Genomic DNA, 23,946 nt, shown 5'->3' with positions numbered 1-23,946 from the left:
CAATTAATGTTATATTTAGCATAACCCTTTATCTGATGCTTGAGTCTTATATCCTTCCAATACTAGGAAACAAATAGCACAGTCCTTGATAGAGTCTGAACAGTTAAAAAAATAACTATTAAATTCATAAATGAATGTCTTGGGCCTCTGGTCAAAATTCCCACTAACAAAGAACTACTACTTCACAGGGAGAAAAGACTCAGCTCTGGCAGATAGTGAAAAGTTCAGTTAGAAGAAACACACACACAAAAGATAGGGATATGCAGATAAGACAGAATTCCTGTCTCTCAAGAAATCCCCAGTTTACTATGAGAAAAGTCAACAACTGAAATCCAATATTAGAGCCCTATGACCAAGATTTACTTAGGACTCTAGGAGAAAGGGCCCCTAACTCAATCTGAAAGAATCAGAGAGAAGTTCTCTGAGAATCCAGAAGTATCTAGAAAGATGAGCAGGACTTAGCCAGATAAGAGTATTCCCAAAGCAAAGAAAACAATGTGGGCTGGAAGAAACAGTGGTATCAAAGCATAGAATATGTTTTAGAAACCGGGTTGTCTGAAGCAGAGGATTTGAGAGGAGAACGGGGTGGGAACCAGCTCATGGATGGGCCCTGCATGCCATGCTAAGGAATTTGAATTTGATCTCAAAACTGAAGGGAAGACTCTGTAAGGGTCTTTAGGAATAAAAAACATGAAGTGGAAACAGAGGCAGAGAAGTTGGAGGACCTAAGAGGCTAAATTGAAAAAAATTCCAATTCCAAAATGTTATAAAATAAAAACTCTGATGCTGCTGCCAACCTAAAGATGAAAATTACAAAGTGACACCTTTCACTTGCGCAGTTTAAAAGACTCAATCTGTCCCGTCACAGGAAAGACTTGACTTGAACCTGAATATTAAAGATGAATAAGGTGTCAAAGCTGATTTGTGTGTTGCTAAGCGATGCTGTACGCAAGTGCTTCTTAAGAAAAAGCAGCACTTCCTGCAAATACCTTTTTTATTGACAGTGGAAACCACGCTAGCTTTTATTGTGGTGTCTATTACTCCTTAAAAGCCTCATCTCAAACAGAAAAGGTAAAACATGTATTTTTAAGTATTTAGCATTTACAAATCAAATCCTATGAAGCTAACACATTCGCTCAAAGTAAATCCTCCAGTAATGCAGTGCATTTTCTAAGAGAGTGGCATTATTGACCCTTTACCAAAAGAACGTGTGCTTCGAAATGACAGGAAGAGATCTGTCTTGACTTGCATAGAGAGCCAGTATTGGGGTCACTGTTTTTGGCCACGTCCTTGCCCTGAGTTAGTCAGGTTTGGGGCTAGCCAGGCCAGAACATAAGAAAATAACTAACTATTATGAGCCAAGTCATTGTTAATTCTTATAAAGAGGCTTCATGAGTCTTTTTAAAAATCTGCTTTTAAAATTCCTCTAAAGAATGTCAAGTCAGTAGTATTGTTATAGATATTTCTGGTTGTGAATTCAGAACACGATAGTCATCGTGCAGCTTCTTCTGTTTGTAGCTGACCTCTTCTCCCTCACTTCCTTGAATGCTACCTAATCCTACTTCCACACCATCCTCACTCTTTATCATTTCTTTATCCTGGACACATATTTTTCCAGTACGCCCCGACCCTGACCCTAGTGTCCAACCACAGCCACCATCTGTTCACTTTGTACAGAGAACCAACCCACTTTCCGGCTCAACCTGGGCCTACTCTAGCTGTGACTTGAGCAGCAATCTGCCCTGAGTAACTCCTACACCACAACCCCAAAACTATTACAGAAACTGAAGTAGTTCCTGTTTTAAAGAATTAGGCTAATGAAATGGTCTAACTTGATATCAAGAGAAGACAGACCAGAAAGCAGTACCCAAGATTCAGGAGGTGGAGGCGAGACAGGCATTCAAGGAGTTGTACGTGCACTTTGGTACAAATGGAAGATTTCATAGGAAGATGTTTAGAAAGAAAATTTATGAGGGTATTGGGGAAGGCTCTCGATTCTGAAACACATACAAGAAAATGCAGCTAGAAGAGGAAAACTGAGCTGGGGAATTCCTAAAAAAGATTCAACTAGCTAATTCTGGTTTAGGTATAGAACCCCACAATCAGGGGCTGGATCATGCATATCATGCTAAAATACAAACTTGACAACTAAAACTAACGCATTATTGCTTACTTTTTTTTTCAACTCTAACCCTTTTTACACAGGAAACAAAAAAACGATTCCATCTTCAAGATTATCTTCAGTAATTGGCATGAGTATTTCAAGATAAATTTCTGATGCTACCATTGCCAAAAATCCTTCTACATACTTTATCCTTAATATTTGAACCCATACTAGGATTTTATTTTTGCTTAGCCAATAGATTCGATGCCAACTGACAGTCAATAAATGGATCAAATGATTTAACAGTAAATACTGAAAAGCAATTCAGAAGTTTTTATAACAGTGTTACTGCAAAAATGTGACTGTCAAATAAGTAGTGCAACTCAAACCTATGCAATGTACTTTTTATTCTAATAAATAAACCACAATATTATCTACGATTATTTTAAATTCTTCTGTTTAAAGCATTTCAGATTTTAATTTCTATATTTTAGGAAAAGAAAGTTCTTAAATCTCTAAAATAGATTATTAAAAAAAAATAATCCACATTCCTTGACCTATTACATGTATCTCAAAATGACAGTAAAAAAGAAAATAGTAAGAATTAATTATAATGAAAAATTCAAGCCGCTATTGTTAGACATAGTCAAGCATTTTTCTCAAACAAGTTTTCTTCATCTTATTTTTGGTAATTTCCTGAAATATAACGCAATGGTTGAACTATTAATTTCTATGGTTGCTCAATCCAACTGTGAAACTTACCAAATGCTGTAAGCACCAAATTGAATGTGGCATAAGTTGATAACCACAAACCCTTAATATACAATGTGGTTGGTGGACCAGTAGCATCGCATCTGGGAGCTTGTTAGAAACGCAGAATCTCAGGTCTCACTCCAGACCCACTGAACCAGAAACTGCATTTAACAAGATCTCCAAATGATTCCTAACACACTTCAACATTTGAGAACTGCAGACAAGTGAAGGCTTACAACTAAATTAGAATACTGAACAATATCCAAATGACTGCAAGCCGATCCATGATGATAAAGCAGAATGGGGAAATTTTTGATTTATGGATTTAGGAATGAAAAAGAGTTCAACCACAAAATTGTCATTTCCTTAAAGATAACTTCATTCAAAATGGAAGCTCTACTTCGCAAAGACAGAACTCCCTGCAGGGCCAAGTTTTGGCTTCATGTGAGTTCTCTCTGTCACAGGAGGAAATCTAAAAATAAAAACAACAAGATCATAGCAGGTCCCATAAGTAAAGGATCACTGTGAGCTGAAAGTCTCCACAGGAACCCGATCCCAGGCCTTCAAGGATCCCGTTCTAATGAATGAAAGCTTTAATGGATCATGATCCAGAGGTCAGCACAGTGCCACACAGTGAATGTTCAATAAATAGAATTCAACAGATCATAAAAGCAGCCTGATCCCATCTTTAGACTTCTACAGGCTGTCTCTGAGAAGGGTGAGTTTAGACTTGCTCAAGAATAAAGGAGATGCCTTGTGCATCATTTTAAGAACTTTGGGGATGTTTGGTAAAAGACATATTTTGGGTTCAGAATGGTATTTTTAGCTTAAAAACATCAGCTTTAAACGTAGAAAAAGACTTGATGGTTGTTTTGCAAACAACTTTATTTATATCCTAGAAAAAAAATTTAAATCTAAAATTTCAGACTATAACAAAGGAGAGGTCTTGATCTGCCAACACATAAATTCACAAGGATGCTAACAAACATTTCTCTTGCTGCTGGTGACACAGAGGTAGGTTTCCTCAAGACACAGAAACCAAATACCTGGACATGTTTTGGTGTTCAAAGACTAGCAGGATGTGACAAAACCGCTTTCCTAGTGTCATAGATTTAGAATTAACATTACCTAAAAAGCACCGAGTGGATTTTTCACCTCCAAAAGAATACAATCCCTCTAACTTGTTCAGTCATTCTTGAGAGATGAAAACCTATCAGAAAACTTTTTAATCCTTTTATTTCTTTCCTAATGAATCTGTTACTTATTCATGCTTTTGCGCCATCATTGACGTCACTCTCTTCATCTCTCCTATCATTAGTCAGTCTTCAAAGCTCTTCGTCTCTCCTATCATTAGTCAGTCTTCGAAGCCTGAGATTTATTTCCTTGAACTGTCCCTGGGACCCATCTCTAACTCTTCAGTCCAACTTCCAGCCCCTTCAGCAAGTCCCCAACCCCTTCTGGATTACAAGTCTCCTTTTTAGCCTCTCGGACTCCAATCTCCCTCCATCCCATTCATCTTACACATTGCTGCAGCCCAATCTTCCCTAAACAACGTGTGGATCACAGGGCTCTCCCACATCAAACACTCCAAAGGAGAAATATGATGAATAAGAGAAAAGTTCAACTATGCATATATTACTATAAATATATACTGACATTCTACACAGATGTATTCGTTTCCTGTCTACATAAAGCTGCTGTAACAAATTACCACTAACTCAGTGGCTCAGAAGAACACATTATTTCCTTTCGCACAGTTCTGGAGGTCGGAAGTCCAATATCAGTTTCACTGAGCTAAAGTCAAGGTAGTGAAGGGTTGTTTTTTTCTGGAGGCTTTGAGGAAAGAATCTGTGTCCTTCCCTTTTCAGCTGCCAGTGACTCCGTTTTCCTTGGTGTCTGGCCCCCTCCTCCAGCTTCAAAGCACATTAGTCCATCTCTGTTTCCATCATCATATCACCTTCTCCTCTAACTGACTCCTCCTGTGTCCCTGTGATTACATGGAACCTACCAGAATAATCCAAGATAATCTCTTCAAGATCCTTAACTTGATCACATTTGCAAAGTCCCCATTTATAATATATCAAGTGGGGTTTATTCCAGGGATACAAAGCTCATTCAAAATTAAGGGAAAAAATATCAATGGAATCTGCCTTAGTAACAGGCTAAAGAAGAAAATCACATGATCATATCAATCAATGCAGAAAAAGTATTTGACAAAATTCAACTCCCATTCATGATAAGAACTCTCAGAAAAACAGAAATAGAGGGGAACTTTCTCTACTTGATAAAGTACATCTAAAGCAAACCTCCAATTAACATTATACTTAATGGTGAATGCCCAGATGCTTTCCACCCCCAAGACTGGGAACATGGCTAGGACGTCTGCTCTCACCACTCTTCTTCGTCATAGTGCTGGAACTTCTAGCCTGTGCAATGAGGAAAGAAAAGGAAATAAAAGACATACAGATTGGAAAGGAAGTAAAACTGACCCTATTTGTAGACAACATGATTGTCTATGCATAAATCCCCAGGAATTCATACACACACGGTCCTAAATTTCAGGATACAAAATAAACATATATAGAAAAGCCAGTTGTAGGGCTACATACGAGCAATGAACACATGGATATGGAAGTTAAAAATATAATACCATTTATAATCCCTCAAAAGCAGATAAATACTCAGGAGTGAATCTAACAAAACAGGACTTGTATGCTGAAGGTTACAAAATGCTGATGAAAGAAATCAAGGAAGATCTAAATAAGCGAAGAGACACATTGTATTTATGGATTATAAGACTCAACAATAGTAAAGATGTCAATTCTCCCCAAACTGATATAGAGGTTTAGCACATTCCTATCAAAATTGCACCAAGATTTTTTGCAGATATGGACTAGATTATTCTAAAATTCACATAGAAAAGAAAAGGAGGGTGAGTCCTGGTGGCCTAGTGGTTAAGTTTGGCACGCTCTGTTTCGGTGGCCTGGGTTTGCTTCCCAGGCACAGACCTACACCACTTGTCTGTCAGTGGCCATGTTTTTCAGTGACTCACATAGAAAATAGAGGAAGACTGGTAACAGGTGTTAGCTCAGGGTGAATCTTCCTCAGGAAAAAAAAAGAAAAGAAAAGAAAAGGAACTGGCGTTGCTAAGACAATTTTGTTACAGATGGAGAAAATGAAAGGAATCATTCTTCTAATTTTAAGGTTCACTACATAGACTCAGAAACCAAGAGAGCGTGGTATTGGAGGAAGGATAGACACAGAGATAATGTAACAGGATAAAGAACAAAGTAAATAGATCCACACAAAGAAGACCATCCTATTTTTGACAAAGACCCAAAAGCAATTCAATGGAGAAAAGATAAACTTTTCAACAAATGTGCCAGAGCAACTAGACATTCATAGGCAAAAAAAAGAACATTGACCTAAGTCTCATATTTTATACAAAAATTAACTCAAAATGAATCACAGACTTAATGTACACATATAACAATAAACCTTTTAGAAAAAACGTATGAGAAATTATGGGGATTGAGGACTAAGCAAAGAGTTCTTAGATTTGATACTAATAGCATGATCTAAAAAGGAAAAAATGATAAATTGGACTTCATCAAAATTTAAAACTTTTGCTCTGCAAAAGACCCTATTAAGAAGACGAAGACAAGTTATACACTGAGAGAAAATATTTGCAAGCTATTTATCAGACAAAAGACTAGTAGCTAGAACATATAAAGAACTCTCAAAACTCAATAGTAAGAAAACAAACAACTCAGTAAAAACAGGACAAAAGATTTGAACAGACACTTCACCAAAAAGAAATATGAGTAGCAAATAAGTACATGAAAAGTTGCTAATTGTTACTTACTAGGGAAATGCAAGTTAAAACCACAATGATATATCATTACACAACTATCAGAATGGCTAAAATAAAAAACAGCGACACGGCCAAATGCTGGCAAACACAAAGAGCAGCTCGATCACTCACACATTGCTGGTGAGAATGTAAAATGGTACAGCCACTCTGGAAAATAGTTTGACAGTTTCTTATGAAACTAACCATGTAGCTTACAACTCAGCAATTGCACTCTTGGGCACTTATCCCAGAGAAATGAAAACTTATAGTCACACAAAAACCTGCACACATTTATAGCATCTTTATTCATAATGGCCCAAAACTGTAAACAGCCCAGATGTCCTTCAACAGGTGAATGGTTAACAAACAGTGTGTATATTTCTACCTTGGAATACTACTCAGCCATAAAAAGGGATGAATTATTGATACATGCAACAACCTGGATGAATCTCCAGACAATTACACTGAGTGAAAAACACCAGCCCAAAAGGTTACATACTCTACGATTCCACATATATAACATTCTTGAAATGACAAAATATATAAAGGGAGAACCGATTAGCAGTGGTCAGGAGTTAAGGAGGGGAGAAGGGCAGGAAGGAAGTGAGCATGGCTATAAAGAGGCAATGTGAGGGATTCTCGTGTTGGTGGAAACGTGTATCTTAACTGAATCAATGTCAGTATCCTGATTGTGATATTACATTACAATTTTGCAAGATGTCAGCACTAGGGGAAAGTGAGTACTCCCTCTCCTCTGTTATTTCTCACAACTGTGTGTTAATCTACAATTATCCCAAAATAAAGACTTTAATTAAAAATATGTGTGTGTTTGTGTACATATCGGATCACATCACTCCTCTGCTCAAAAACCCTCTGTTGACTTATCATCTCACTCAAAGAAAAGCAAAGTCCTCAAAGAAGGCCAAGAAGAATGAGTGATCTGACCCCTTCACGTCCTTGCCTCATGTCCCATTGCTCTCCCTTCAGCCATAGTGGCCTCAGGCACATCCCATTCAGAGCTTCAGCCCCTGTTCTTCCCTCAGCCGTGAAACCTCTTCTCCAAAATACCCACACGATTTATTCTCCCACTTCCTCAAGATCTTTGCTCAAAAGTCTTTTCAGTAAGCACCCCACCACCACCCTATTTAAAACTGCCTTCTCTTCCATTCCCTATTCTTCCCTGCTTTATTTTTCTGCATAGAACCTATTATCATCAGAGAAACTATACAATTTATGCATTTGTCTATTAACCACACAATCAACCAATCTCTCTCTCTCTCTCTCTCATGTGATCTCCACAGGTCAGAAATGAATATTTTACTTCAACTTCCCAGGTGCCTATAACACATAGTGGCTTTCAACAAATATTTGTGGAAGGATATGAGGGAGGGAAGAAAGGAGGGACCCCTGTGACCTGTGACAAGAGTGATATGGACAGATATATTAAAGACTACTGGGAAAAACGTAAAACCTACAGGTACCTGTAACAGCAAAATTCAATATGGGAAATTATTTTAAAGTTTTATCATTAGAAGCTTAGGGACACGTTTAAAAAAAGATCTCTGAAAGACCAGAGATGAAATCTTTCCCTCTCTTCTAAATGGTTCACATGTAACAAAGGAAGTAGACTTTTATCAGCTAATAGGAGGAACATGGGAAAGACAAGAAAAAACATTATTAGCATAAAATATAGCTTAGGAGAAGGCTTGAGGTTGTGTTTAGAAAGGTTAGAGAAACACATGTGAAATAAACTTTCCAGGCAGGATGGTTAGAAATAGTCAGGGAAGGAAATGAACAGAATTGTTTCGCCACCACAGCACCTCAGGCTCCCTGTGAGCCAGCACCTCGCCCAGGGGGCCACAGCACTGGCAGCAGAGCAGAGATTACCTTGGACCTCACGTTCCCCTCTCTACCCACCTAAGTAAGTGGTCCCAGTAGAAAGCTTGCTCATCCCCTTGACCACCATTCCCCTAGGAGTTGCTGGATAGAAAGTCACTTGATGCCCTATACCCTGTGGCCTCTACTGATGACCCACCAGGCTCTAAGAGACATTCAAACCAAACCTATCATGGCTCACATCCTGGTTTACTTCCGTCACACCACACGACCAACTCTTCCAGGTCATCCAACTGATGTATCAATTAGACCCTTATCTCCAGATGACACTTACGTCCCTAATTTCCCACCCCACCCCTCAAATCCATCTTATAACATATCCTTTTTAGAATATAGAGAAGGAAATGCTTCACAACTCATCCTATGAAGTCAGCATAACCCTGATACCAAAACTTAACGAAAGTATTACAAGAAAATTATACATTAATATCCTTCATGAACACAGACACAGAAATCTTTAACAAATATTAGCAGATCAAATCCAGCCATATGAAAAAATAACAGCATACCATGACCATCATGGCTCCACATTTGAAAATCAATGTAATTCACATTAGCAAAATAAAGGAGAAAAAACTATATGATCATCTTGATAGATATAGAAAAAACTGACAAAATTCAACACCTATTATTAATAAAAACTCTCAACAAACTAGAAATAGAAGGAAATTTCCTCATTCAGATAAAAGCCATCTACGAAAACCCCACAGCTAACACCATATTTAATGATGAAAGACTGAATGCTTTCCCCCAAAGATCAATAACAAGACAAGGATGTCCATTTTCACCACCTCTAATGCGGTACTGGAAATCTTAGTTATAAGGAAAAAAAGAGAAAAACTACAAGAACTAATAAGTAAAGTCAGTTAGCTTGCAGGAGACAAGGTTAATTTTCATCAGACTAAAGAGCTTCTTCAAGGCAAGGGAAAACAGGATTGAAACAAAAAAACAGCCCACTAATTGGGAAAAAATATTTACAAGTTATTTATCCAACAAAGGGTTAATCTCCATAATATATAAAGAACTCACACAGCTCAACAACAATAAATCAAACAACCCAATCAAAAAATGGGCAGGGGACATGAACAGACATTTCTCCAAAGAAGATATAAGGATGGCCAATAGGCACATGAAAAGATGCTCATCATCATTAATCATCAGGAAAATGCAAATCAAAACTACACTAAGATATCACCTTACACCTGTTAGAATGACAAAAATATCCAAAACCAAGAGTGACAAATGTTGGAGAGATTGTGGAGAAAAAGGAACCCTCATACACTGTTGGTGGGAATGCAAACTGGTGCAGCCACTATGGAAAACAGTATGGAGATTTCTCAAAAAGTTAAAAGTAGAAATACCTTATGACCCAGCCATCCCACTGCTGGGTATCTATCCTAAGAGCCTGAAATCAGCAATTCAAAAAGTCCCATGCACCCCTATGTTCATCGCAGCATTATTTACAATAGCCAAGACGTGGAACCAACCTAAGTGCCCAGCAAATGATGATTGGATAAAGAAGATATGATATATATATATACAATGGAATACTACTCAGCCATAACAAATGACAAAATTGTCCCATTCACAACAACATGGATGGACCTTGAGGGTATTATGTTAAGCGAAATAAGCCAGACAGAGAAAGATGAACTCTGTACAACTCCACTCATAGGTGGAAGTTAACATATAGACAAAGAGAACTGATAGGTGGTTACCAGGGGAAAGGGGGGGGTGGTGGGAGGGCACAAAGGGTGAAGTGGTGTACCCACAGCATGACTAACAATAATGTACAACTGAAATTTCACAAGGTTGTAAACTATCATAATCTTAATAAAAAAAATCAATTTCAGCAAAATTTTAAATTCTGCTTATTAAAAAACATACTATATACATATATATAAATGACAAAGGACTGATATCTAAAATATATAAAGAACCACTACAAATCAACAATTTCAAAAAATTAATTTTTTTAATGGGCAAAAGACTTGGCCAAACACCTCACAAAAGATGTATATGTGTATGAAAAGGTGCTCAACATCATGAGCCATCAGGAAAATACAACTGGAGATATTATTTCACACCAACCAGAATGGCTTCCCCCCACCAAAAGAAAAAAAGGTTTACAATACAAAATAGTAGCAAAGATGTGGAGCAACTAGAACTCTCATACATTACCAACTAGCGTATGAAATGATTCAACCACTCTGGAAAACTGTGTGGCAATTTCTCGTAAAGTTAAACTACATGTAACCCATATGATCCAGCAATTTCATTCCTAGGTATTTAAATAAGGGAAATTAAAACATATGTCCACAAAAGGACTTGTAGAAGAATATTCATAGCAGCTTTATTCAAAATAGCCAGAAACTAAACATCACCCAAATACCCATCAACAGTTGTACGGATAAATACATCATGATATAGTCATACAATGGAACACTCAATAATGAAAAGAAAAGAAACTACCGACATACTCAACCTAGATGAATATCAAAAACATTGTTCTGAGAAGAAAAAGAAAGCCAGACACAAAAGAATACATATTGTACAGTAGTCTCCCTCTTCCTGAGGTTTTGTTTTCCATGGTTTCAGTTGCCCATGGTCAACAGCAGTCCAAAAATATTAAATGGAAAATTTCAGAAATAAACAATTCATAAGTTTTAAATTATGCTAGTGTGATGAAATCTCGCACCATTCGGCTGGATCATCCCTTTGTCCAGCAGATCCACGCTGTACACACTCCCCACCCACTGGTCACTTAGTGGCCATCCTGATCATCAGACCAACTGTTGCAGTACGGCAGTGCTTGAGTTCAAGTAACCCTTATTTTATCTAATAATGGCCCCCAAGCCAAGAGGAGTGATGCTAGCAATTCAGACATGCCAAAAAGAACCCGAAAAGTGCTTCTCTTAAGTAAAAAAATGAAAGTTCTCAACTTAAGGAGGAAAGAAAAAAAATCGTATGCTGAGGTTGCTAAGATCTGTGGTAACTTATATTACAGCATATTGTTATAATTGTCTTATTTCATTATTAATTATTGTTGTTACTATCCTATTTATCTAATTTATAAGATAAACTTTATCATAGGTATGTATGCAAAGGAAAAAACATAGTATACGTAGGGTACAGTACTACCGTGGCTTGAGACACCAACTGGGGTCTTGGAGTTTATCCCCCACAGATAAGGGGGACTACTGTACATATAAAGTTCAAGAACAGGCAAAACTAATCTATGGTGTTAGAAATCAGAAAGTGATTGCTTCTGGAGTGTGCCAGGGGAAACTGAAAAAGGAACACAAGAGAATTTCCTGGGTGTTGAAAATGTTCTATATCTTGCCTTGGGCTGTGGTTACAAGGGTGTACACAAGTGTGAAAACTCATGAACTAAGACCTTTCCATTTTATTGTATGTATATTATACCTCAATTTAAAAGCCTATGTGAATATATACTTTGTAGGAAAAAATCAATCAAATTGTTAAATGCCAGCTTTAAACAAGTAGAAAAGAAAACCTAAAAAATGATACCTTTTATAGTGCATTCAATAACTCAAACATCTAGGAAAAAATATGCAAAAGATGTGCAATACCTCAACACAGAGAACTAGAAATATTTTAAAAATTGAGAGAAATTAAAGAAGACCCAAATTATGGAAGGATAAAGACAATCTTGAACAAGATCAAAGCTGGAGGACTCACATTCCCAGACACTAGGACTCATTTTAAAACTGCAGCAATTGTGACATTGAGGTATTAGTGTCAAGAGAGACAAATTAACAAAGAGAATGGAATATGGAGTCCAGAAACAAACCCACACATGTACAAGCACTTGGTTTATAATAAAAGTGACACTTTAGAACAATGGGAAAAGGGTGATCTTTCCAATAAATTCTGCTGGGTCAGATAGACATCCATATGGGAGGGAAAGAGAACCTTGGCTCCTAACTCACAGCATATTTTTTTAAAAAGCAATTCTTGATGAATTGTCAATCTAAATACAATAGGAAAATCAACAGAGCTTCTGGAAGATAACACAAAAGAATATATTCATACGTTGGGGTTGACAAAGATGTCTTAAATAGAATACAAAAAGCATTCCTATAAAGGAAAAGATTAATAAAATCAGACTGCACCGAAATTAAGAAATTCAGTTCTTCAAAAAGCACTATTGCGAGAATGAAACAGCAAATCTCAAGACTAGGAGACTATATCTGCATTACATGGAATGGATACTGTGCTTGTATCCAGAATATTCGACTCCTACAAATCAACAAGAAAAAGACAGTCTGACAGAAAGATGGGTAAGGGACATGAAAAGATATTTCATAAAACAGAACATACAAATGGCCAATAAATATGTGAAAAGATATTCAACCTCATTAGTCATCAGGGAAAAAAGCAAATCAAAACTACCAAACAAATTACTACTACAAACAAACAAAACATAATGGCTTGAATTTAAAAGACTGACAATACCAAGCATGAGCAAGTATGTGAAGACTGGAACTCGCACACACTGCTGATGGGAGTGTAAATCCACACACCTACTTTGGAAAACTCTTTAGCAAAATCCGCTATGGCTGAATGTTCCACTTATAGGTATACATCCAACAGATAGGTGTTGGATTTCATTTTTTATATCATTTCCAAATGATAGAAAATAGCCAAAAACTGGAAACCACCTAAACATCCATCAACAGAAGAGCTTATATGTCACATATTTGAACAACGGAATTTTATCCAGCAATGAGAATGAACACAGTATTACTACACATAACAATAAAGACAACGCTGAGTGAAAGAAGCCAAACAAACATACTGTCTGGTTCCATTTATATGAGGTTCCAAATCAGGCAAAACTCATCGATGGTGTTAGAAGTAAGAATGATGGATGCTTGGGCAGAAGAACTGGGTAGTGAATGGAAGGAGCACAAACGCGGCTGCTGGATACTGGCAAATGCTCTCTTTCCTGATCCAGAGGGAGGTCACATGGGTACGTCCACTTGGTGAATATTTACTGAGCCTAGCTCTCAACCACCCACCAGCTCATTATACTCCATCCACACTAGCCTCTTTCTGGGCTTCAAAAGTGGGAAGTTTGCCCCCATCTGAGGACCTCTGTGTGCCTGCTGCCCAGGACGGGACTCAGACTGTGACAGCACTGGCTTCTTCTCACCCTCAAGGGTCACCCTCAAGAAGTCTTCCTTGCCCACTCAATCCAAAGGGCTCCCCCGCCCCCATCAATCATCCCCCGCCACTGCGTTAGTCTCTATCGTCATGTCACCATCAGAAATCACCTGGCACATAAACTCACACACTCATTTATTGTGTGCTCCTTCCACTAGCAATACTGGCAACCTGGGATTAAAAGACCTTGTCGGTCATGTTCACTGCTGCATCCCCAGGACCAGGAGCACCATCTGACAGAGTGTGCACCTAATAAACATCTGGTGAATGAATGAACGTCACCAATGCAAGTAGGTCTTCTACCAAGGAGTAAGTCAAGACACAGGCTTAGAAAGGAAAAAAGTGAGAAAAGGAGAGAGCAAAAGAAATGTACACAGTCAAGGAAGGCAAAATACTACCTCTGGTGCCACTGAGAGGCATAAAGCAGATTAGGCCATAGACCGCCACCCGGAAGGAGGCCGTCTAAACGAAGCCTGGGGAAGCCTGTGAATAATGCAGACATTTTTCCACATTGGTGCTGTAAGAAATACTGCAAAATAGAGAAGGCACAGTGCCTCAGACAAAGAACCTACCTTCAGGAAGCTTCCAAGCTAGGAATTAGCAATGAATGATTTTCATACTTCAGTTATACAAGGAAGTCATTTCTGCACCTCAGTTTTTATAGAAAAATATCTGGAAAACTCTAATATGGACACACCTAAGGAAATATCTTAAGTTTTATAGTTTACGTATCTATAAATGAAAAAAAAAAAACTTTCTTCAGCCTAGTGTGCCCCTGCCTCATAAGCTTCATTTCTTCTGTTATTCTAAGATGAGGCAGAGAGAAGAGGCAGAGTAGGGAGGGAGGAAGGAGGAGCGTGCAGGCAGGAAGTGGTTCGCACGCCCTGAGAAAACTAAGTGAACTTGACCGTGGTCTCCCCATCTTGTGAGCTGCACCTAACAGAGCGCCAAGTGCAAGGTGAGGATTCAGTAGGTACCTAATGAATGGACATTCTTCCAAACAATGACATTAAAAGGCTGATTAAGCGGTTTAAGAACCAGGATTAGGAATGTTTTGGTTTTGGTTTTCTAATTCTAAAGATATTTATTCAGCATTTATTCAAGCAATTAGTACAACAAGCACCCGCAGGGGACACAGCTCAAAGCTCCCGCTGCAGGCGCACAATGCAAAACAGAGGGTGGCGGAGGATCTGATAAAGCACACAGCTCTCGAATCACAGAATTATTTTATTTGTATCTCATAGGCAAAAACCTAGGAACTTCTGTCTTCTTAATGATCCTGTGCTTAGGTATTTTTTCTTCTGTATTCATCTGACTTCTGCCTCATTCTTTGAAGCTAAAGTTTAACTGCCCACTTTCAGCACTTATTTTCTTATCTGTTATTCCCTCTGGGATTGGCAACTAAAGTAATTCCTCAGCAGGCTCAAAGCCTTTTATCATTTCAGAGACTTACATGGCTTACATACAGCATCCTTCTGTGAAATTCTTGACCATTTGTTTCTCACCAACATAAGATGATTTAAAGGGGAAAGGAATTAATTATATGGAAAAGGATGCAATTCAAAGTAGAGTCATCCCAGCATAAAAAGAAAAACAATGAAATTTCAATGTAAGATATCAGTAACTGATAACATTTCAGAGCTGGACCTAAACGAGCTAGTGCTAATTTCACCTCCTCATTTTATTAATGGGTAAATTGATGGAGATTTCTAACATTTTTAAGGGGAAACTAGAAAGGGTTGTGCCCTTACAAGTTAAAGCACTCCCCCTTGTAGGCTGAGGTTTGACAAATTGTGAATGAATGACTGATGGAATTAACTAATTAATTTATAAGTATCCTTCTAAGTAACAGTCACAAAGCTAGTGGCAGGGCCAGGACTAAAACCCAGTTACTTTTTTCTTTCCTTGGTAACTCGTAAGTTGCAGCTCCATTAGCAGTTTAGTTAGTTCTCAGGAGAGCAGCAATGTCACGGAAATCACTCACTGACCTTAGTTGTGGGGTTTTTTTTCATTCCGCTTTTAGACACGCAAACAAAAGAAAAGAATGAAAAGCGCCAAGTGGGATGACACAAGAAAATTGCACCGTAGCCAGATCACACATAGAAAATGACAGAAAAAAGGTAGGCAGAGACGGCTCTGTGATTTTCCTCTCTCTCTCACCTGATCTAAAAGATACAAAAGTACGAAGTTAAAATGCATTAGCTGTCAAATCAACAATATTCCATTAGAAGCACAGACTCCTCGAACAATGCAGCCATTTTATAACCACACGCTTGACACAGGCCACAACTGGAGGAAAAGAGGTGGCCCTGATCGGGAGCAAGGACGGAATGTGATGATGAAGACAATATACTTACTCTTCCAGGAAGTGCTGCTGCGGTCCTATAATGGAGCCTGGCCGGCAGATTCTGATCCAAGCAATTATTTCAGCGTGTGTAAACCTGTAGTGTTTCATGACATAACAGGCTATCAACGTCCCTGTTCTTCCAAGACCAGCTGTAAGAGAGGGAGACAGAACAAGAAATACAAAATACAACAGATGCACCCACAAAAACACTGAAATCAAACACTGTCCGGCAACTGCAGTGGTTTCAAGCAGAATGGAAAACTTTTGAACCCAGACAATAACGTAATGCTTTTTACACGATGTCAGGTTAAAAGATAATTCTACCTTAAGAAATCTTTAACAGATAGATCCCATGATTAAAATAAACATATATAAGAAAATATAAAAATCAGAGCAAGGGTCTTGAAAATCCATGGAGTTCAACCCCTGAGGGGCTTTGGGAATGACTGTCATTGTGAGTATTGTTAAGACAAGGCTGGTTCCATGACAAGCCCTTATAAAGGTCCCCTGTCCATTGTCTCCATGATCCTCATCCTTGGCCCCAGCCCAGGCTGTAGATGAACCTACGGTTAACAGCCTGTGTGTGTGACCCCTGAGTCAGTAGTGTAACTGATTATATTATCATGGCCATGGTTTTTAACCTATTTAAATGGTTAGTTTTTTTAACTTATTTTCCAATAAAGAATCATAGAATCAAAGTTAGAAGACACCACAGACATCATCAAGCCCCATCAATTACCTCACCCACGATGGTTTCAATACTATCTCTATCAGGTGGCAAATCTAACCTCTATTGAAGTCAATCAGAGACCAGGATTTCATTATTTCCTCCATCAACAGGTATTGATGGAGCACCTACCACCTGCCAGGTACTGTGCCAGGAGCTGGGGATTCAGGGCCAAACAGAACAGCCATGGTCCCTGCCCTTGTGGAAGCACACAGCCCACTGAGAAAGAACGAAGCAAACAGAAGTGCTCCAGTTTCACTTCCTGAAGCTCCTGCATTTTTAAGTAACTTTTGTGTCAGTGTATTTTCTTTATGTTGAACCCAATTTCTGTTACGTAGGATAAAGTAATGCAATTAGAAATGATTTTCAAAGAAGTTTTGGTTACTAACATGAACTCTGATTTCTTCAAAGTGTTTTTACAAATTGTTATATTTTTTTCCTGTCTCCAGAGAAATAAAAGTGATAGAACTTTACATTTTAGCCAATCTTTAAAAAAAATATACACACACACACACACACACTAGTGACCTCCTTTCCCAAAAATACTCAAAAACTTGATCAAACTGTAGGTTTTCAAATATAGTGATTCTTGTCCATATACCAGAACAGCTGATGCCCAAAGATACTAACCCATTGACTCATATTAGTATAACAAGTGAATGTGGAATTCAGGACTTAGATCCCCGAAGTGTCCTGTTTCTCACCCCAGATTCTTTCCACTCTTGGCTCATCCGTTCAGTTACTCATTCTACAAACATTCCACAAGTATTGACTAGGACCAACTGTGTGTGAAGCACCATGAGAGATGCTGGGGATAGAAATATGAAGACAAGCAGATGCCTGCCCTCGTGAGGTTTATAGTGCTGAGCCAATAATGCTTATTTACAGGCATTTTCTAAATCTTTCCATATCTGGATTCTTGAAAGTAAATTCAGTACTATAAACTTTTAAGTACCACCCGTGAGCAAGGCACTGTGCTGAGTTATTTTTCTACTACTTAAAATCTGTTCCCATCGTATACACTTTTCTTATAGAAAGACAAAGAGGCTCTGTCTTTTTTTTTTTTTGTAGGGAAAGATTTGCTCTGAGCTAACATCTGTTGCCATCTTCCTCTTTTTTCTTCTTCTTTTTTCCTCCCAAAGCCCCAGTGCATGGTTGTATATCATAGTTGTAAGTCCTTCTAGTTCTCATATGTGAGCCACCCCCACAGCATGGCTTCTGAGATGGATGGTGTGGTTCCACAACCGGGAACCAAACCTGGGCTGCCAGAGGGGTGAGAATGCCAAACTTTAACCACTAGGCCATCAGGGCTGTCTCTAGTGTTAAACACTAGATTTAGCTAGTCAAATGTTTATTCATTGCCTACAAGATATGCAAGACAGGGCTCCGCTCACAAGATAAAGATATAAGCAAGGATATGTTTGACCACAATGAGTTATCACAGTGGTTGTAGACACAAGAATATTAACCAAGAAACAATAAGCAAAGAAATTTAAACTGAAACTGGGCTCCCAGAGAAAGGAGGAGGGACTCTGTGAGCTGCTGGTGTCTTCCAAGAATGTGTCATGGATGACAAGGACTTCGTAGCAGACTAAAGAATAGGAAAGTCACAAAACATTTTGGGCAAAGGGTCTAATGAGTGAAAGCCTGGCTGGTCTGGGGAATCCGTCAGTGTGTGTCGAGTGGAAAATAAGGAAAATAAGGGTGGGGAGGGGCCAGATTAAAGAACGCCTCTGAGTCAAGTGGAGGAGCCTGTACTTAGGAGAAGCAGGTTACCAATCGTGGGCCAAAGACAATGAGGACTGCTAACGCATTATCGGGAGTCCCCAGTTCCAGACACACGGTGCTCTGAGCGCTGACTAAGTCACAGCGCCTGCATATATGTGTTATAACTCCTCAAATGTATGTAGATGATGCTTCGAGCAACAAAATTCAACTCATTTAAAAAGTATTACAGAATTCATGATATTATCAACAGCTAATAAACATACAACTGCTATCATATAAAATCTGTTATTTTCCCTTTAACCAATGGAAAGGGCAAAAAAAAAGCACGATATATTTGGGGGGCAAGAAAGCGAGATGATAAAAGCAGATGGATCTGGGAGCAGCATACCTCTGGATTGGAAAAGGCCGAGCCAGGAGCCAGAGAGAGGAGCTGGAAGGCTGGGCAGGAGAGGAGGGGTGGACAGCGGTAATAAAAAGGGAGAGCTGAATTAGAAAGACGCTTTGATTGGGTCACAGGGAAAGTTAAGATGACTGATACTTTTGGCCTGGAAAACTAGTACAATGTCAATTTCATCTGGGAAAACATTTAGGTAGAAAAAAATAGGGGAAAGTTGATGGTTTTATTTTTCATATGTTTAAGAATCTTCCCCGCAAAGGAGGGGTCCTTCTGTCAGCTTTCCTTAGTGAAATGATACAGAGAATCATCTCTAACCTGCTCGGTGCTTTGAAACACACAGTACGTCAGCAAATCTAAGACGACATCAAGTCGTCTAATGGTGTCATACACCAATAAGTTTCACTAAGGAAGAAAAAATTAAACCATGACAAGCTATCAATTTTAAGGTCCATCCTAGTTTCATGAACATGAAAATGTGAAAGAGCTGTCTCTAAATCAGTGTTTCTCAACCTTTTTTTCATTACCGCCTCCTCCAAGAGCCTCTTTAGACTTTTTTTCCCTTAATCATCCCCCATGAGATCTTACTGCCACAGATATACTGCATATCTGTTTATGTACTGTATGTAAATCTGTGCTTTACACCAAAAAACAATGTTTTTTTACCCCCAAAAAGCAGTTTTTTCACCTTGGGGGCAATATCACCTGGGATTGAGGAATACCTTTGAAAAATGCAAATGAAATTACAATCAAGCACCTGTTTATAGAGGCCAGGCATTCCCTTCCCATTCACCCTCCCTTTTTAAAAATTCTATTTACACTGTTTTATTAGACAAGGTCTGTGTTGGGGGGAGGGGCTGTTTTCGTCTCAAGTCCCTTTTGCCCCAGATCAAGCATCAGCATTCTTTAGAAAAGAGGGAAGTTTAATTATGCTCTCAGTGGGGTTTTTCCTTTAACATAAGAGTTAAAAGTGATTTGCTTTTCTGTTTCCGTCCGGGGCGAATACTTTCTGTTTCTGCAAAGTTGTTACCTCCCCAGACCTCTGACGAGACCACAGGTAATCACATTGATAAAACACAGCTGGACAGCCTGCAGCAGGAGCCAGGGCCCAGCTGGTTTCCAGGGTCCCTCCCTCGACTCACCAACTTGGGTCTCTGTCTGGAGAGAAGACGGGCTCTGTGGAGACAACACTATCGCTCTCTCTCTGCTCCCCTCTCTGTTCCAGGGGCTGTCTGGGTCCCTCAGTTAAGCTCCTGGTCACACACACTCACGATCAAAAAAAGGTGGTGCAGAAAATTTTCAAATTTCTCTGAAACTAAAGTTGCTTCTCCCTTTTAAAAAGAGTCTATAATTTAGATCTATAAAAAGAAACTACTTAGCACTCAATAGTTAGGAGCTCTTACCACAATTCAACAGAATAGGAACATTTCACTAAGTTTCTATAAAAACTTTAACAAATTTTTTAAAGCATTCATAATTAAAGGGCTCCCTGGTACAGCAAGAGAAGACATTGAAAAGTATTCTATTTATACTAAGTTAAACGCCGATTGCCTCACAGTTCCAGGCATTTTCTGAAATCCCCATAGAACATCAACAATCACATTCCAGGACGTCACAATGTTGCCATCTTTTAAATTATTATTTGTGCTGGAAAATTTCAAGAATTCATAGCCATTCCTTTTATCAACCAGAAGGCAAACTGCAGATACTGAATTCCAAGATTTCACGTGTTCCTGGCAAACTAGTTTCTAGTTTGTCTCTACATATACAACTCTCTTTATGTTGAGACATGACATATTCACTCTCTTTCCAGCAGCTACCAAAGTTCACTTGACATAAGATGAAATCCTCTCTCCCTCCTCCTTGTAGTTCAATTAAAATGCTCACTGCTGGTTGACTCCCCAGAAAATTAAGCTGACTTAATTAGGGCAGATGTCAAAATAATTAACAGGCCTATAGTAGATAAGTACGCTATTAAAAGCAATCCAGCTGTAATTAAATCAAAAGTGTAATCCTTATAAAAGAACCCTACATGTGTATACAAGTGGAAGCAAATGAAATAACACTCTCAAAAAGATGTCACCACATGTAAATGTGACCTTCCTATACAAGAACCGACCTCAATATTAAAGGTTCTGATTTTAAATTTAAAAAATGTAAAAACCTCTGCTATATATATTTCTTAAAGTATCAACATTCACAGGTCATGGATGTAACACAGAGAATACCTGTAACAAGAATGTTTAACACCACAGAGTTTTATTTTCACAATGTTTGTTAGGTGAAGAATGCTAATTAAGAGAGATGCTGAGTTTTAATGAAAGCTTTGAGTTTCTTCTCCCTTGAATTTGTCAATCTAAGACATGACACACAGATAAACTATAAGACTTCTTAATCATAAAACTAATTGACAAGGAAACAAGGCCGAATTAATCACAGGAAAAACACTGATTTTTATGACACCAAAACTTTGAAAGAGACCATGTGAATATCTCCCACTAAATGTTGGTAGCTGCCATCGTCCCACCAATTCTCAAGTTCCATGATATTTGAAATACACGAAACGCAGGCTTTTGTTAGGCCTGGACAATCGAACAAAATGGGATGGAAAGGCAAAGTTAGGGTGCACATGCACCACACCCCACTGTGACCTGAACAGAACTGAAAGCGGCAGTTACAATGAGGGAACAAAAGACACCTTCCTAACAGACCCACCACCCCATCCCAAAGGCAGGAAATCCTGCAAGCCAGGGCCCCATCCTGCTAAGAAACAGGGAAGGGGAAGGTGGAGTCTATGTCACCGTGGATGAAGCCCAACATAGGAGCCATCATCTAAATCGGGGCCACGTGCAGCTCATCTCCATGTCTCTGGGTCTCTGGAAAAACGCAGCTTCCCGTTATTACTCACATGTTCAGCAAAGTACCTCCACCTACTCGAATCTTAAACATAGAAACAAGGGCCTACAAAATGGTATTTTAATTTCTGTCAGAACCAAAGCCACGTTTGTGTGAATAAGTCAGTTTCAGCAGCACTAGGCACATGAAAAGAATGGTACAATCCCCAACACCTACTAGACAATTAGCACAAAACTCGACAGAAACCGTTTCTCAGACCCAAAACCATAAGAACAGCACCCCCCAGTGGCATGAAGAAGAGCTGCTTGTGAGGAACTAGAGGCTCATCCCCAGGGGTGGTCAAAGGGATTTCTCTTCACCTCACTGAAACCAAAGACCCAGTGAAAGAGCTTCCACCGTGCTGGGAAATCTAACATGGAATTTGAGCCTCCTCAGAGTCTAACGACTAGGCTTAGAGCAAATGTTATTTCATACTTTCTGAGCAGCTGACACAAGGTTGCCAGATAAAATACAGAATGAATGTTCTGTGCTATATTTGAGACATATGAAGAAAGTATTCATAGTTTATCTAAAATTCAAATTTAACTGGGTGTCCTATATTTTCAGTTGCTACATCAGGCAACCTTATGCCTCCTATCATCTGAACGATCCCTATCCCAAAGTACCCACCCCTGGAGACCAGAGATTCACTTTTATAACGAAGTCTTTCAGTTCCTTCAAAGAAGCAGTAACATGTCTGCGGCAAGTAAGCCAGACAATGAATGACCTGTCCCCTGGCAATGGGCAGGGAAGACACGCTGTGCCATGGTGCAGAAGACTAGTAGGGGAAGGGAGGAGCAGAGGGTGAAATGGGGGTCCGGAGAGCCGGATCATAAAATGAGGACATTCACGATCAGATGGGTTTTTCCAGAGGAGGACGGAAAAGAGATGGGCAATTCTGGAAGAAAAAGAGAAAGGGTAACCAACAACCCCTGCTTCTTAACAATTGTGGCCCCATCGTGGTCCCTGGTACTGGTGGGCATGAACTTGCTAAGGTCAGGCCAGAAACACTACCTGTCCAGGAAGCCACACCACCACCAACTATCCACATCCAAGCAATCTTTCTTTAGGAAGCGGTGATCTAAACAGGCTTGTGTTCCAGTTTTCTGAAACAAACCAACCTCATTTTTTTCCTAAGACGCTGGTTTCATTTTACACGACTTGCTGGTTTTTGGCTCACTCACTTGCAGAAACACAGTGCCCCCCGCAGCCTCACACGCACCTTTGCAGTGAACCGCGATTGCCCCTTCCGTGTTCTCACAGATGTTCAGGAACCTTCGCACGATGTTGTCGCTGGGGGTGCTGCCGTCTATGAAGAAGAGGTCGTAGTGCTCGAAGCCAGCGTCTGTGAAGCGCTTCGCCTCGTAAATCTTTTTGTTCAACCTCACGATGGCAGTCACGTTATTCTTTTTGAAATAAGGAAAGTAGGCTTCAGGGGCGTGAAGAGGGTAGCCTGTAGGAAAGAAGGAGCTGTCAGCAAAAGGCACACGTGTCCTCTTCCCCAGCCAGGGGGACACGAAAACCTTCTCGAGGAAGTTTATCCATCTCAACTGTGCTTAGGAGGAAAAGGCATTTCAGGAGAGAGCAAGAGGTGGCAGGACATTCCTGAAAGCAGCCGTCTGAAGAAGTGTAAAAGACACTGGAGGAGGGGGACCTTCTCTACCAGGAATCGCTCATGAAAGTTCAAAACCTCAGCCTCTGGAATTCAAATCCTGGAGCACTCCTCTCGAGCCAACACGGAGGCATTCTGGAAGCCCTCAAATGTGCACAGGAGGCCTGCAATGATTCTTCGTGCTTTTTATTCCACTTGACAAATGCTTTTCAACTACAGTGAAAGCTTTTGGGTCAGAAGTATAGCTTTAAGGTAAAATGCAATCCCCCACAAAAGAGACTGATTACGAGACACGTGCCATGTACACGTCACAATTGCCTACCATTTCTTTTAATTATCAAAACAGCCTGTTAAGAACAGTTAACCCCACTTAACGGATTAAGAAACTAAAAGAGGTTGCGTCATTTTGTGGTAGATTTTCTTTTTTGAGGAGAACGGGTGGTCAGC

The 23,946-nt window shown here is 39.3% G+C and overlaps 1 protein-coding gene across 3 annotated transcripts in view; it reads right to left on the bottom strand.

Annotated features, from left to right (window-relative positions):
* The window catches only part of CDC14A (cell division cycle 14A), a 159,254-nt gene that overhangs the window by 37,273 nt on the left and 98,035 nt on the right, over positions 1 to 23,946 (bottom strand). For all 3 annotated transcript variants that reach the window (XM_046645730.1, XM_046645728.1, XM_046645727.1), the window contains exons 9-10: positions 23,110 to 23,340; positions 16,154 to 16,292 (exon numbers count right to left, since the gene is read on the bottom strand). In XM_046645730.1, the coding sequence (XP_046501686.1) occupies positions 16,154 to 16,292; positions 23,110 to 23,340 (370 nt within the window). The remainder of the gene's footprint in view (positions 1 to 16,153; positions 16,293 to 23,109; positions 23,341 to 23,946) is intronic.

Source organism: Equus quagga, chromosome 18 (assembly GCF_021613505.1).
Source record: "Equus quagga isolate Etosha38 chromosome 18, UCLA_HA_Equagga_1.0, whole genome shotgun sequence".
NCBI lineage: Eukaryota > Metazoa > Chordata > Mammalia > Perissodactyla > Equidae > Equus > Equus quagga.
This window is presented reverse-complemented; position numbering and strand designations above follow the sequence as displayed.